General features: G+C 44.9%; 1 protein-coding gene across 1 annotated transcript in view; it reads right to left on the reverse strand.

The window, feature by feature from the left end:
• PRRT4 (proline rich transmembrane protein 4) overlaps window positions 1-16,685 on the reverse strand; it is a 229,255-nt gene that overhangs the window by 149,159 nt on the left and 63,411 nt on the right. The window contains exon 2 of the mRNA XM_069629555.1: window positions 13,726-15,230. Within this exon, the coding sequence (XP_069485656.1) occupies window positions 13,726-14,704 (979 nt within the window). The 5' untranslated portion in view covers window positions 14,705-15,230. The remainder of the gene's footprint in view (window positions 1-13,725; window positions 15,231-16,685) is intronic.

A 16,685-nucleotide genomic window follows, 5' to 3' on the forward strand; every position in this document is an offset into this window, starting at 1 on the left:
GTGAAGGTAAAATTGTGAAGATTTCTTGGGCAGTATTCCCAAGCAGTGCTGCAGGTATCCAGTCATTGTTTGTTTGTTTGTTTGTTTATTTATTTGTATGGCGCACCTTACCCAGGGGCAACAGGGCGCAGGCAAAAGATAATTCGAAGCTTACAATGTTGCAGAAATATACACTTTGAAGTAGTAATAAAAATAATCAGAATTACAAGGGTAAGAAATATACAAATCTTCATGCATACAAAGTCAATATCTATGCAGGGGTAGATATACAGATATGTACAGGGCTGTTAGAGGCGGGTAATCCTGAAATAAAATATTCAGGATTACAGGAATAAGAGGTATACAAATCTTTAAGCATAAAAAGACAATATCTATACAGGAGGTAAGTGTACAGATGTGTGCAGGGCTGTTAGAGGCGAGGGCAGAGTCACGAACAAAAGTGTCACTATCTATACATGGGTGTAGAAAGTGCAGCTAAATACAAGGGTTGTTGGAGTTAAGGTGACTGATGAGGTGTCTTCTAAAGTGCAAGTATGGTTGGTCGGCTCTTAGGTTGTGTGGCAGAGAGTTCCAGAGCGTGGCAGCTTTCACCGGGAAGCTGTTCCCGCCAATGGTGGAGAGTTTGAATCTGGGAATTATCAGACAGTTGGAATTGGTAGTTCTTGTTTGTCGGGTGGAGGACTTTCTCTTTACCTTGTCCATCAGATAACTGGGGGCGGCATTGTTGAGGGCTTTATGGGTTAGGGAGGCCAACTTTAGTTTGATTTTGTTGTCTGTGGAGAGCCATTTCTGTTGGCGTCTGGTGGTAGAGATATGATCTCTCTTATTAATGCGGAGGGCAGCTCTCAAGGCATTGCATCGAATATAAAGCATTGAATGCCAAAAGCATCGGAAAAAAAGCATTGAATGCATTTTTTTCAAAGGTAAATGTTTTATTTGAAGTATAATGGGTTTTATGGGGTAAAAAAACAGGGATTGAGGAGGGGCCCCATTAAAAAAAAAAGAAAAATATGCATTCAATGCTTTTTTTTCATTTCTTTTTTTATATGCTAAGGCATTCAATGCTTTGGCATTCGATGCAATCACTATAAACCGTGCTGCATGCGATATATACCCCGAGACCTATAATAAGGCGGGGACTATAAACATGCAGTAATTCAAATACTGTCTGTTTTCACAAATGACACGACGGTTATAATGAGGGTCTGAGTGCAGAATGGTCTGTTACCTCATCCTCTGAGTTTGGTTTTGGAAGGGGTTTGCATGAGGTGCTTGGTAAAACAGAGAGTTCTGCTGCGGAAGTAAGAGGTTACCATTTTACAGAAATGTGCTGGGGTTGTGCTCGTGAGGCGGTTTGATGTTAGGCCGAGGAGTACCCTGCTCTCTGAGAGCTAGTTGGGCCTGTGTAGGAATAGGAGGATGGGCCCCCTTGCCCTCAGGGCAGCTACTAGTCACCCTGCTCTGTTCTGGACTGTTTTGCAGGCGTTCACCAAAGCGCCGATGCCTCGTTTGGTGTGGATAAGTGTGCTCAAAACTTAAATGTTGTGAGTTGTCTAAGCAAATATAAATGTTGTGTGACCTTGTTGATTGGGGAGTGCATTCCAAGGTCATGACGAAGGAGTGCAGATAGAGTTTTGCTAGTTTCAGGATAGGTGATTAGATGAGCAATGAGGGCAAGTGAGGTGATGATGGTGTGGGGGTTGTATAAGAAGAGGTAAAGGGGATGTTTTGATGAGGTGGCACATGCCCGTGCGATGCACTTCTGAGGGTTTGATATTGCTGTGAGCTAGTTGGTTCCTGCTTGTAGCCTCGAAGAGCCTGGTTTGCACGACTCCAACATCTACCAGGGGTACTTTCCACACTCCTTGTCAACTAGTGCCATGCAAAAACATCTACGTGACAGTGACTTTGTGATTGGGAGTGTATAGAAAGGAGCATTATGACACATCTAAAAGACATTTAAAGCAGACAGAAAGTTGTAGTTTGTATCTCATGTGGAAGAACAAGAACGCTGTTTCCTGGATACCTCAGCAAGAGGAAGACGGAAACTTCTATTCCATTAGATTTGTGGTACCCAAGCCAAATGGGTCCTTCTGGCCGGTGTTAGACCTACAACGACCCAACACATTGGTGACATCAAAGACTTTCAAGATGGAGACCTTACAGAGGATCATTCCCCTGATCAAGGAGTATGATTGCCGTGCCTCAGTAGACGTACAGGATGCGTTTTGATCATTTTCCCATTTGGCGGATCACCAGACGTTACTTAGGTGTATTTAAACTGCAAATCCTTGTAGTAGCTGCCGAAATATATTTACTTAACGTGACCGCCGCCATCAGCCTCAAGGAGGCTCCATGAATTCCAAGATGGCCGATGGCAGAATCGAGCCGAGCCTCTGCTCACTGCTAATGATGCAGGCCTGATTGGATTAGCCCACCACTCCCTCTTATCCAATCCCCGTCAACGGCAGGCGAACACCAGCCAACACCTAAAGCCACCCACAAGGCTTCCTGTCCGGAGCCTGTCAGGATCTGAAGGAGCCAGGAGCCACAAACGCTGCCCGACTCTAATCTGACTGTTCGAACCTTCTATGGTAAGTGCTTACATGGCACCCAGCCAAGCATCATATCGTGCTACTTGAACAGAATTCCGTAACGATAATATGCGCGTAGGTCGATCGCTTGACCTGCCCATTGCCACCACCACACCGAACGTTTCCCTGGCAACAACTTTCCGGCAACACTGTCTAGCTCCTCTTTATACTCTGTTCGGATGTCCTACCATCTTGTACATTACGGCAATTTAACTAATACTATACGCGCCCCACTGCATTGCACCAATCTTGCGCCTGATCCTGTACATCCATCCTGAAACAATCCAAAGTCGCAACCCACCTACGGCCGACTCTGCTCTGTCAGCACTGTGTATTACATTGTCCTGGATGACCCACACTACTATAAATGCAACTGTAACTGCATGATAAGCTTACGTAGGTGAATTCTAGGCTATGCATGTGAACCGCTGCTTTTTAGCCCTAATACTAAAATTGAACCTTTATGTGTTACTGCCCTGGTATTTGAGTTATTGCCTCTTTAGCCCCACTGCTAAACCGAATCCAGATGCGCTACTACCTCTGTACTGGACTATTGCCTGTTAGACCCTAGTGCTAAACTTGCTTCTATGGGCGCTACTACACATGTAACGAACTACGGCTTGTTAGACCTTTAATGTTAAAACTGAATTTAGGAGTGCTACTGCCGCTGTATCTGAACTGCTGCCTCTCAGACCCTAGTGATAAATCGAATCTAGGTGTGCTAATGCCCATGTATTAACTGCTGTTTATCAGACTTTAGTGATAAATTGAATCTAGGTGTGCTAATGCCCATGTATTCAACGGCTGTTTATCAGACTTAAGTGATAAATTGAATCTAGGTGTGCTAATGCCCATGTATTCAACGGCTGTTTATCAGACTTTAGTGATAAATCGAATCTAGGTGTGCTAATGCCCATGTATTTAATTGCTGTTTATCAGACCTTAGTGATAAATCGAATCTAGATGCGCTAATGCCCATGCATTGAACTGCTGTTTATCAGACTTTAGCGATAAATCGAATCTAGATGCGCTAATGCCCATGCATTGAACTGCTGTTTATCAGACTTTAGCGATAAATCAAATCTAGATGCGCTAATGCCCATGCATTGAACTGCTGTTTATCAGACTTTAGCGATAAATCAAATCTAGATGCGCTAATGCCCATGCATTGAACTGCTGTTTATCAGACTTTAGGGATATAACTGAATTTAGGTGTGCTACTGCCCTGCATTTGAACTGCTGCCTCCTCCGACCCAGGTGTTATATGATTGCATGCCAACCGCCAATAACTACCCTGCACTAACCCTATCATGCCCACGCATACAATGTATCTCCATATGCTCTATACTGTGCTACTAAGATCACTTCTCTATACCATGAATATCCAATACCCGATCACGTCACTAAACTCACTCTCACACGAGTCCCCACCTAATTCTCACAAACCTACTGACATGATCACCACACCCTTCACTGTCCTCCAGAGGAACCTCAAACTACGTGCAAGGCTCCCAAGGCTTTATGACCCTTTCACCAAAGTAGCTCACAGCAAGGCTACCACTAGCCCCATAGCCCCTCCCAGCACCCTCTTCATCTAAACAGTAGACTCTATCGCGAGTCTATTCGCGCCCAGAAAAGCAGGCATAAATCCCTGGTACCACTTTCAAAATCAGCACAACTTGGGACCAAGGGAGCACTGATAAATGCCCGCTATATGGTAGCCCACGCAACAGACATTGCCGACCTACTACACAATGAAGACCTGGACTTCTTAGCTGTTACTGAATCCTGGCTACACCCAACAGCAGGCCCTGCAATTGAGCTAGCCATTCCAGAGGACTATACTCTAATACGACTTGATCGTACCACCTCTAGAGGCGGAGGTCTTGCCATTATAGCTAAAACTAAATTCCCCCTGATAATTGAGACACCATCCAATGCAGGATCTTGTGAATCCTTAAATGCAAAACTAATCATATCCAACACACAATCCATCTCCATAAACCTTATTTACCGACCTCCTGGCCACTTAGGGTTTTTGAAGAAGACCTTACAAATATCCTATCTAATAATCTCAAGAAGTCCTGACAAAGCATTTTATTATGAGACTTTAACCTGGGTTTTAGTGACCCCGCAGATGCTAATACCACAATAATTAATAATACCTTAGAAGAATTGGGTTTTACCCAGAAGATTACGGAGCCTACTCATACCAAAGGTAGAACTCTGGACTGGCTAGCTACGCACAACTGCCCAGTCCTGATCTCTTCTATTCTTCCTCAGCCTTGGACAGATCACTACTTGATCTCGTTTACCCTATAGGCGACACCGGCGCAAATTGACAGCATAGCTCCAGCTGTCCAGACCAGAAATAAAAAGAACATTACCCCTGAAAATCTGATCCCATTGATCACACCGACCTTGAACGCCACCCCGGACAACACAGATCCCTATATGATGGTAGACATATACAACAAAGTTATGCTCTCATCTCTTGATGTCATAGCCCCATTGCAGCTGAAAAAGAGCAAACCTCGAAAACACATCAACTCTTAGTTTTCTCCCCATCTTAAAGCCCTCAGACAGGAAAAGCGATTTTGTGAAAAAAACTGGAGATCACATCCCTCAGAAAAAAATAAGAATAACCTGAGTAGACTAGCCTCCCAATACAAAAAAGAAATTATCCTGGCCAAACAAATGTCCTACAGCACCCGAATCCAACAAGCCAAATCTAACACCAGAGAGCTCTTTACTATACTAAAAGAAGTTGAATCTCATATCCAAGCTCCTGATTCATGCCTCAAGGATAAAAATGTGTGCACGGGTATTCAAAATGCCTTAGCCAACAAAATCTCCTCCCTCAAGACAAAGATAAACATTAAAAAAGATTCCCTTCTCTCGTCTACTAAACCTAGTAGACTCATTCCTAAAAAGACTCACCCCACTCAGGCGCACCCCCATGCGCATAATTCCCACTTTAACTTCCACAAAGTATCTACCAAAGAGGTATAAAAGGTCATTCTCACTCTCAAACCTTCGAACTGCCACGGGGACCTATGCCCTGCACAATTGATTAAGGACGCAGCTCGTGATCTTGCACCATTTATTACCAAACTAATAAATGCGTCATTCACTTCAGGCACCATACCTAATAATTTGAAACAATCATTGGTCCTCCCCCTGCTCAAAAAACCGAATCTAGACCCCTCTACTCCCACTAATTACCACCCCATTACCACAGTACCGTTCCTTCTTAAAATCCTCGACAAAATAGCATACCAACAAATCCAACATCACCTCGAGCACTTCCAGCTTTTAGGAGTCAGACAATCGGGCTTCAGGCCACAACATGGTACCGAAACTGCACTCATAGACCTCTACTTCTTGATCTCTCAGCTGCCTTCGACCTGGTCGACCACAAGATTTTATGTGACCACCTTCAAAAAGCAGCCCACTTCTCTCAAGAGGCTTCTGACTGGATCCAATCCTTTCTAAATAACCGTATGAAGAGAGTCTTCTCCCTACTAGCAGCAGCCGACCCAACGCCCATCACATGTGGCATGCCCCAGGGATCATGCGTTTCCCCGACACTGTACAACATATTCACGAAGCCCCTGTTTGATGATCTAGATGGTCTGGGTATCACCTACACTAATTATGCCGATGATACCCAGATCCTCATCCCGTTGACGGGGGATTATGACAAGGATTTGGCCTTCGTCAATAGAGTGTACCTCATCATTCAGGCATGGATGGCCTCACACGGTCTATGTCTGAATGATGACAAAACAGAACTCCTCATTCTAGGATCCTCACACAACCTTAGCAAATTAAACCAAAATTACTCCTCTTTCATAATTGAAAACAATACGATTATGGTAGCCAAGGAGGTCAAAACCCTCGGCTTCTACTTAGATTCCGCTCTTACCTTCAAAAAACAAGTTAATGCTATGGCTTCCGCCACATCCTACACATGCAAACTCATCAGAGCAGCTAAACCTTTTCTCTCTCCATCCAATTGCATCACACTAGCCAGGGCGTTGATCTTGTCCAAGCTGGACTATTGCAACGCACTATATGTAGGCTGCAACAAATATATCACTAACAAAATACAGATCCTTCAAAATAATGCCCTAAGAGTGGCCCTCAGTATCCCGAAGAAAGCCCACATTTCTGACTCTAGAAGATCCATCAACTGGCTATCCACTAAAGACAAAATATTCCTCAAATCGGTTTCCCTGATTCACAAATGCCTCCACCAAGTAGCCCCTCAATACCTTATCACTAGATTCACCAGACCTACTTCCTCTCCCCCACTCAGAATGGCCAACTCCAATCTCCTCCGGGTGCCTAGGTTTAAACGTACAATGTCTGGAGGGAACAGCTTTCCGGTAAAAGCAGCACAATTCTGGAACTCCCTTCCTCCTACCTGCAGGGAGGACCTTCCCTACCGCCAATTCAGATCTAAGACCATCCATTGGCTCAAGGCTCACGACACATAATGTCCGCCTGCTCCCTGCTGCCCTGATGTCCCACACCACCATGCTTGTAAATATGTACATTTAGGTTGTCAACTGTTCGGCGTAGATACCTCTCACGAGACAACCGGCATTGTGTACATAATGTTTATACTGTTTCTCGCTGTAACTTATGCCTTTTCGGCGTGCATTCTCTCTTTTTGACGCGTCCAGCACTGTAACCATAGTTGGGCCTCACACCTCTGTTTGTAACCAAGCTTTGCAATCCTCTTGATGCCTCTGCGCCTTGCTACCTCTGGGTTAGGTGCGCAATATAAATAAAATAAATACAAATTAATACAAATACAAATTAGCTTTGTGGTGGTGAGGTGCCAATTTTCAAATCCAGATACTCTCGTTTAGCCTCAAGATGGCACCAAGGTGTTCAAGAAGGTGATGAGCCTGGTGGTGGCCCATCTTCACAGGAAAGGATTCTTTTTGGATGATTGGCTCCCGAGGGCTCCGCAGGAACAGTTGCCGAATGGACATCTACAGCCGTTGTGAACCATGCTGCAGGGTCTTGGACTGCTGGTCAATTAGAAGAAATCGAACATTCTCCCATCACAAAACCTACGGTTTATAGGGGCACAGGTTCTGGAATGCGGGGGCAGGGTTCTGCTACCCGAAGCTCAGGAAGCCAACGTGCAGACTTTGTTGTCCTCTATCCTGGAGTCCCGTTGGGTATCAGCAGGGTGAGGGCTGTGTCTGCTGGGCCACATGGCATCATATGTTTTTGTGATTCCATGGGTGCAATTGCACATGCGTCTGCTATCAACCATTGCTTAAGTCACTGGAAACCGAGGTCGGGCTGCTACGATAGGAAGGTCCCGATGTCAATGGACCTAAATGAAAAACCTCACTGGAGGATGGACATGAACAATCTACAGAAAGGTTTTTAAGCTGAAAAGGCCCTCATAGATCCCTATAACAGACACCAGTAGTGTGGGGTGGGGAGCAACCCCGTGAGAAATGGAGGCTTAGGGCATGTGGGCAGCCCAGGAGACCAACAAATCTTTCAACTCGAGGGAGCTGCAGGAAACTTCGAGAGCTCTACGTTGGTTCCCCCCTTCTGTCCAGGATCTGGCAGGTCCTAGTCAAAACAGACAACAGTACGGTGGTTGTGTACACAAATACCTAGGGTAGGGCCCGGTCAACATCGCTAAATCACCTGGCAGATGAGATTGGTTTATGGGCAGAGAACAACCTCAGATACCTCTGGGCGACCCACATCAGGGGGCTGGATAATGTCAGGGCAGACAGGTTGAGCCAAATCTTTCTGCCATCTTCTTGGGAGCTGAACACAGGAGTTTTCAAAAGGATTTTCCTACGGTTCGGCACGCAAGTAGCAGGTATGTTTGCCTCCCCCACAAAATGCCAAGCTACCACGGTTCTTCTTGCAAGGTCCAGTTCAGGGTTCGGGGGGGTGGATGTAATGGCAGCCCAGTGGCCGGAGGGGTTGGTCTATGCCTTTCCCCACTTGGCTCTGTTACCCAAGGTCATGTTGAAGACCATAAGTGGTTTCAGTGACACCAGTGTGGCCAAGGAGATGTTGGTTTCCACTTCAGTTGGAAATGGCACATAACAGATGCTTCCTTTACAGGAGGACATGGTTCCGGTGGTGATGGGAGCATCTATCAGGACAGGGGCTTAGATGCGATGGGTGACTGGGAGATTAAATGCAAGGGTGGTGGAGAAAAGAGCTTGCATCTCCACTGGATACAACATTGCAAGATGCCAGGAGGCATGTAACGTGGAAAGTATATGACAGACAGTGGCATTTCTTCTCTAATTGGTGTTGTCGGCATGATTCTGATGCTCTGCAATGTTCAATTCCAGTTATCTTACAATTCCTTAAAGAAGGCTTTTATTTAGGTCTGGCGGTATCCTCTCGTGGTGCAGTGTGCAGATGCCAGGGCAGTTACGGAACCGTGAGGTCTGAAGACAGAAAATCGTGGGCTGGTTGGAAAATTGTTCAAAGGCTTCTATCAGATGCAACCTATGGCACAGGCAGGAATCCCAGCCTGGGACTTGCTTTTGGTATTGAGGGCACTGCAGAAGTCTCCTTGTGAGTCCTTGGTTTCATGTGGATATTACATTTTTTACCATGAAGGTTGTTTTCTTGGTAGTGATTACATCTGTAATCGTGTTCTTCACCTTTGGGGGGAGGGCGGCTGCTCCAGGCTGGAGGGTCTTGGTGGCCTCAATCAGCAGTTGATAAGGCACCCCATTACGTAAGCTTTTAAGATGGAAGGGGGTCGCTTGCCTGAGAAAGTGCATGGGAGGTCGACCAGAGGGATGGCGGCTTCATAGGAAGAGGTCAGGGGGTTCGTATCCAGGACATTTGTTGGGTGGCCATGTGAGCTGACCCACACACATTTGAGAGACACTACTGTCTAAATATTGCCTGACATGTTTCCAAAGTATTTGGTACTGGAGTGTTGGTGGTAGTTGGTGACCACTGAATGTGATTACTAAATAAAGGTCATGGGGTTGCAACTTGTGGTTCATGTGATTATTGACCCAGACATCTTTTTCCTTGGGCATCCCTCAGAAAGTAAGAGGACAAGGAGGTAGGGCGGGAGGGAATGTGGTGATTAATTACTAGTAATCTTCATTACTACTGGTCCTGTTCTTCCTCATCACATTACTTACGACCCACCGCACCCAAACTAATTTCAGTGTTTGGATCCATAAACGATTTGAAATGGAACTGGAGGGGCAGGTCTAGGATGACTGTTATACCGTACATATTAAGAAGGGTGGGGGTTAGAAAAAAGAAATGGAAAAAGGTTTCTAAATGGAGACAGGAGGCCTCAGAAAGTAAGGCTGGAGGGCCGCGGTGGCCTCAGTCAACAGTTGATTAGGAACCCCTAACGTGACGAGGAAGAACAGGACCAGGAGCAGAGAAGATTACCAGTAAGTAATCTCCACAGTCTCTTGCCTTAGGCAGCATTTTTAGGCTCACTCTTTCAGTACAGGTCTTGCTCATTATATAGTTTATTTCCTAAAGCCCCTTTCAAGTAGGTGCAATTTATAGGCTCGGTTTAGAATTGATGGATTATCTGTCTGAAAGAGATCCGCCGAGGTGGCCTTTGCGGTCTGGTCTCTTTCCGTGGGATGACGCTCGCTCACTGCATGAAGTATTGTCAGGCACTGGAAGGTGGGTGCCTGCAGTCAATGTGCTCATATTGCCGCAGTGTGAGCATGTGCACAGAGCAGTAATCAGTAATGGCTTCGGGCATGAAAAAACATGGCGCCCGGCATTATAACGGCAAGCTACGTACTCAAAAAAGAGGGGTAGGTTTTTTTTAAAGAGGGGTGGTGGGGAGTAGCGGGAGGGAGGTGTTGGTGGGTTCCTTTGGATTCACAGTAATAATGTTTGGTGATGTCATGATTTCCTTGTCAGAATTTATGCTGCTATGTCAAGCAATGTGTTTAAGTCGGTTATGTTTCTATTCAAAGTTAATAAAATGTTAAATTTAAAAAAAAGCTTAAGAGGGAAAGAGCAGACAAAATTCACAGGGATCAACTGCAATACAGCAATACTCAAATTATCAACATCCAAAGGATAGAGGGCTGAATTGGCCCTGCCAGAATTCAAACCTGAAATAGTAGGTTACACACAGATGACTGAGGCAAGCAGTAAACTCACTGAGCTATCTTTTCAGCTATGGAAGATGCGTCACAAGTGCTAGGTGGAAGAGACAAATCCAAACATGTGGACAGGATTTTTGTGGCCGGATAATCATACAACAATTTTTTTCACAGTGATGTTTTCAAAGTCAATTGGCTGGGGCCTGCAATGTACCTACATTGTAAGGCTGTTCTGCCGCTATTGCCTTCAAGTGGGACAGCACGCTCAGAGCATGGCGGCATATTCTTCATCTAGGACACCACTGTAAGGGTTTGGTAGCACAGCCGTCAGCATGGACAACTCCAAGGGAGGTACTATGGTACAACCTTCAGCCAGGACAACAACAGTGCTTGCTTTTTAAGTTTTAATCTATGTTGTCATTTTGTCAAGGCGGAATTGAATTGATCTGTAATGTTTTAATTTAGTATTTTTCTCTATTTTATATTGAAAAGTTGATTTATCAACTGTAACAATAATAAAAAAAAAAAAAAACAGTGCTTGCTGGGTACAACTTTCTGCTTGGACCACTACGCCAAGGGTTTGGTGGCATAACCTTCTGCTTCAACAACACAACTGATGCTTGGGGGTACAAACTTTAGCTTCTGAAATACCACAGATGGTGTTGTGGTACATACTTCTGCTACAAGAACACCACAGGGGTTGAACATGGTTCACTGTGATTTTAACGAAAACTGTAATAATTCAAATATTTTTAACGAACCTTAATTACGGAACAAAATACCGATTTATAAAAAAAAATATTTTGGGGGTATCCTCCCCAAGACCCCCATTTCCCTATGGATATATTCCCGCCTCAAGCCCCTCTCCACCCATTTTCATCCCTTACCCCACCACTATATATATATTGAATACAAAATTTGCAGTTTAAATTTTGTTGAAAAAGTTATTTGTTATTGAATTTTCGTTAATATCACTGGATACCTTGAAAACACAACCCTCAGAAACGGCAATATCACAGGGTACTTAATCACAGGGTACTTAGTGGAACAACCTTCAACTTCGACAACACAATCAGAGCTTTGGTGGAACAACTTTCAACGTTGACAAAACCCCATGTGACTTGGCAGTAAAATCTCCAGGTGAGAGTTTAGTACAACCATCAGCTAAGACAAAAAAGGGGTCTTGGTGGTATAAATGTCCTGGAGAACAACAACAGAAGGAGCGGTTAGATCCTTGAGTTAGGGACAACATCACAGGCTGCATTACCTAGGATGCGTGGCCATACTAGCATACAGGCAGTAATAATTAACATGATCAAAAAAGAAAAGGTTCTGTGCCTCGATGACCCTGCTTACTGCTGCTGTGCTGGACCCGGTGAACCCACCCCCCCTGGCATCATGAAAGCCTCGGGCTCAAATTCCTGTCGCACATTACCACTCGCCTCAAGGAACCACCTCCACTAATGCACCCTTCTGCGAGTTATAGGTTCTAAATTCTGACCCCAGCCTTCTACTGGCTCAACAAGGGATCTTATTTTGGATTAGAAAGCAGCCGTACAATCTCACAATGGACATCCTAATTCAAATATTTAAAAGAAAAAAGAAAATAGAGATTCTTTGTAGTCACCTACTCACCACAAACCCTGGGCAGCCATTTTATAATGGACTTTTCCCAGGATCATGCTCCCTGATATCTGTAAAGTGCAATGTCCGCCATTTTCATGACTGACGCGTGGGTCTACTTTTTAGCTCCAATAATTGTGAGCATAAGCTCAGGATACTGTTATAATGCAAAGGCAGTGTCATTTTAAACATACCTGCTCAACTCTTGGCACATAGACCGCACGTGTAAAACTCAACGTGATATACATTGATGTTATTAACAACGCATTATTACATACATTATATTTTGGGGGGGGGTTTGGGTGTGTTCTTTTACTAGTGCCAGCTTTTTAAAATTTGTGCCGAAAACTCGTTTTCCCCCCACTATACCCACCAATCCTAGTAATGCCGTTTTCCCATACTTTGATCCATCGCCTGTTTTCTGTTATGTTTTTTAACCCGTTCCTTCCCTTCTCTTAATGTTTTTTCCTGGAGAAGTGCTATTTAAGCAATAAGCCCCGAGCAGGGGGTGGCATTACCACTGCAGGTAATGCCCCAGGCCCCATAGTTACAGACCCGACTGAAGCGAGGGCCTTAACGCAGGCCATAGGGCATTACCAGAAGCGCTAATGACCCCCCCTGCTCAGAACTTATTGCTATTAGTATTCTGGCCCGTCAGATCGGGTACTAAAAGCAATTTTTTTCAGTTGTGAGTCAGTCTGGTGTTTCGCAACTGAAAAATGAAAGAAAAAGAAAAAAAATGTCCACCATGTAATGGGGAACAAAGTCCATTCTCTCTTTTCATGGCAGCCATTGAAAATAGTTTTTAAAAAGTAAACATATAAAATGCTTGCTATGGAACGGGAAACGGGACTACACATAGTGCCTTCTCTCTTTCCATTGCAGCCACTCGCGGGAGGGATGCAGCGCGAAAAGTGTCTTGTCAGCGAGGTAAGGACCCGGCACGGGCCAATGAGCTTGCTTTTAACAAGCTCATTGACCCTCACCAGGTACTAATTTACGTTTCTCCTGCTGAAAAACATAATTTTTGAAGAAAATATATTGGCTCAAAATATATTGGCTACATTATTGTATCGATATTGCTGTTGGATATATTTCCAGCAAAATGATCACGAGTCACAGTCGGACATAGGCACTACCTCAGGTAATGACATTTCTCTGAGATGCTGCATGGAACACAGTGTGGCATTTTCTTAAAAATATAGAAAATGCATGGCGTACCTTCGTTTTGCTGTGCACATATTTTATCTGTGAGTACGGTGCAATGTGAGCGTCTTCTGGAACATTTGATTACTTTCAGCACACTATGGTGTATTTTGTGTGTGCAAACAATATCATGTTTGTGCTAACATCGAATTGATTAACCTCTAAAACCAAAGATTCAGCACAGTACTTACTGGAAATGACAGTGTCTTGCGCTGTTGTGTGCAGTGGAGTTGCGTTCCATGAATTAGGCACCACTGGAAGCAAATCCATGACGTCAGTTGCCATTTCCGTGGAAGGCATGGGCTGGAGGGGGTCAGCGAGCGCGATTCCTGTATCCTTCTCTGCGTTATAAATCACAGGAGCCTCAGGTACCTCCGCAGCTAGGCTGTTATCATCCAGGTTGATTCCTGGCAGAGTCTGGGTCTGTTGCTCCACCATGGCCGTTGATGCTGGCCCTGCCGTGGAAGGGTGGACAACTATTCTCTGCCCCACGGAGGATGATACCTTTATGGTGGGGGTAGAGGCCAGCAGTTCAGACTCAACAGTGAATGAGGTTTGCTCTCCATTTCCTGAAGGAGAAGGTCTGGTTGGAGATGATAAAGAACTCCCTTCTTCACTTGGAGTGGTAGGGATTGCTGAACTACTCCACTCAAGAGTCGGTTTCTTCCCATGGTCTAACACAAAAGGGTTTCCAGGTGCATGCTGAGAAGGTCTATGGAAAGGCTCCGTTTCCATCAAGTGCTCACTGGGCACTGGAGAGATTGGAGAGAATTCCTCCAATGGAATATCGGTCCAAAGGGGATTGACAGGAGTCAGAAAATTAGCTGAATGCTGGGATCTGTTTGCATCCTCTGGTTCATTATCAGCCCCTACAGAGTCTGGAATAATTGAAGATTCCACCTCTTCCTGCCCAATAGGCTCAAGATTTTCATTCTCACTTTCAGATGGTTGAGATTCCAGATCATCCTGAAGTAGGTTGGCCAAGGTGGGGATCTCTTGAGTAGAGGTTTCTGGGCCTGCGGAAGGATGCTGAAATTGGCCTCCATGGCTTGCCGCAGTTTGAGCAAGACGTGGTGAGGTTTGATCTATTTCATTCAAAGACACCACAGTATTGGACTGAAGCAACGAGTAGGACAGAAAGTAGAGGAGAAGCCGCTCCACAAATGCCATGACCCTGTTTATAGGCTTGCTCCTAGAATGTGAAGACAACCTTCTCTGGACTGTGCCTTCATAGTCTATTTGCTACAACATGAACATGGATCCTCAGCACGTTCCTGCTGACCCTCCCATCATAGCCTTCCTCTGGCAAAAGTAAGGGTGATTTTCCGCACCCCAGACTATCTTGTTATCCCTTCATGTTCTTCCCCTAGACAATGAGGAGTGGTTATCAGCAAATTCCTGCAGATACTTCTTTCATGGTCTTCCTCCTACCCCTGGAAGACTAACTATTAGCACCTTACTACTGTCAGCCTCTCAATATTCTTAAAGAAGAGTGGGTCTGAGGATGTTCCTGAAGGTGGTCCCTTCATTGTCTTTTTCCAACAGCGTGATGGTGAATTCCCAGCACATTCCTGCAGATGATCCTACCATAGTCTTCCTCCATCAGAATGACGGCTGACTTCAGCTGGTTCCTGCAGATGATCCCTTTATTGCTTCCTCCAAAAATGTGCAGTGCCTGAGCACCTGAATGGTGGTCCTGAAGGAAAGGAACAAGAGAAATGTTACCATATGGCAGTCTCGGCACTTGAACAAGCAAAACACCTAGAACAGGAATTAACTTTGTCCTATTGCGCTGGGGAGAAAAGGTGTGCACTTAGAAAAAGCTTACATTTTCCACCCAACTGCTGCCTTATATAGACCTTGAGATGGGGAGCTGTGCTTATCCACCACATACTGTTGTACTGTCCTCTAGGGCACTAGTGCAAGTGATTGCACCAGCTCACCACACACTGCACTAGTACACGATACACTGCACCCATTCACGTCACCATGTGCTAGCCTAACACAGTGGCTTAGCCCAGAGCACTGTTCTAATTGACCACACTCTACTAATTCCCCACCCTGCACTAATTCACCACACTGCACTAGACAACCACCTGTGTGCGCACACACACACACACACACGCTACACTAGTTCACAATACAGCAACTGTCTATTAATTAATGACCTAGTCCACCACATACTGTACTAGTCTAGCATACACAGCATATGTTCATCTCACACAGCACTAGCCAGGCACAATGCCCTAGTTCACCACACTTGAATAATCTACCACACTGCATGAATTTACAATAATATTTACATAATAGTCCACCAGAAACTTCTATAGTCCAGTTCACAATGCATTTATCAAATACACATTGCACTAGTCCACCACACTGTAATAGTCTACTTCACTGAACGTATTCATCACACTGCTCTAGTTCACCATGCTGTCCTAGTCCACTACACTGCAATAGTCTAACACACGTTGTACTAGTAAAACGAGTCAATCATCAAACACAAATGACACTAGTTCATCTTACACTATATTTGTCCAACATATACCACAATGGTCCAAAACATGCTGTACTGCTCCAACCACACACTGGATTAGTCCAACACACACTAGATCAGATCAACACACTGCACTAGCCCAACAGTCTCCTCTAGCCCAAAACATACTGTACATATTAGAATAGCCCAACACACACTGCACTAATCCTTACTATACTGCACTCATCCAACAGACCCCCTGCCCCAGTCACCAGATTTTGCTATTCCAAAACACACTGTACTTGTCCCAAACACACTACAGTAGTCCAACACGAACTGCACTAGTCCAACACATGCTGCGCATTTTCAACATCAATTGAAAAATGCATCGGCCAATCACTGATACTAAGGAACATGAGGCCCAATCTTTCCCCTTGACACTAATCACAAGGAGGACAAGCAAGGCGACATGCAGAGGTCTTCGAAATGCCTAAAGCTGTACTTGTCACCACACGCAACACCAGGTCGCCACACGCGACATCAGGTCACCACACACTGAACTACTGCAGGATAACAGCTGCTACAGTAATTCTCCACACTTCACTACTCAACATACGCTGCACTAGTACCCTTCACACATCATTCCACTACCTTGCACCAGTAAACCCTTCCTCT

Source organism: Ambystoma mexicanum, chromosome 12, assembly GCF_040938575.1.
Source record: "Ambystoma mexicanum isolate Mex_15411 chromosome 12, UKY_AmexF1_1, whole genome shotgun sequence".
NCBI classification, from domain to species: domain Eukaryota; kingdom Metazoa; phylum Chordata; class Amphibia; order Caudata; family Ambystomatidae; genus Ambystoma; species Ambystoma mexicanum.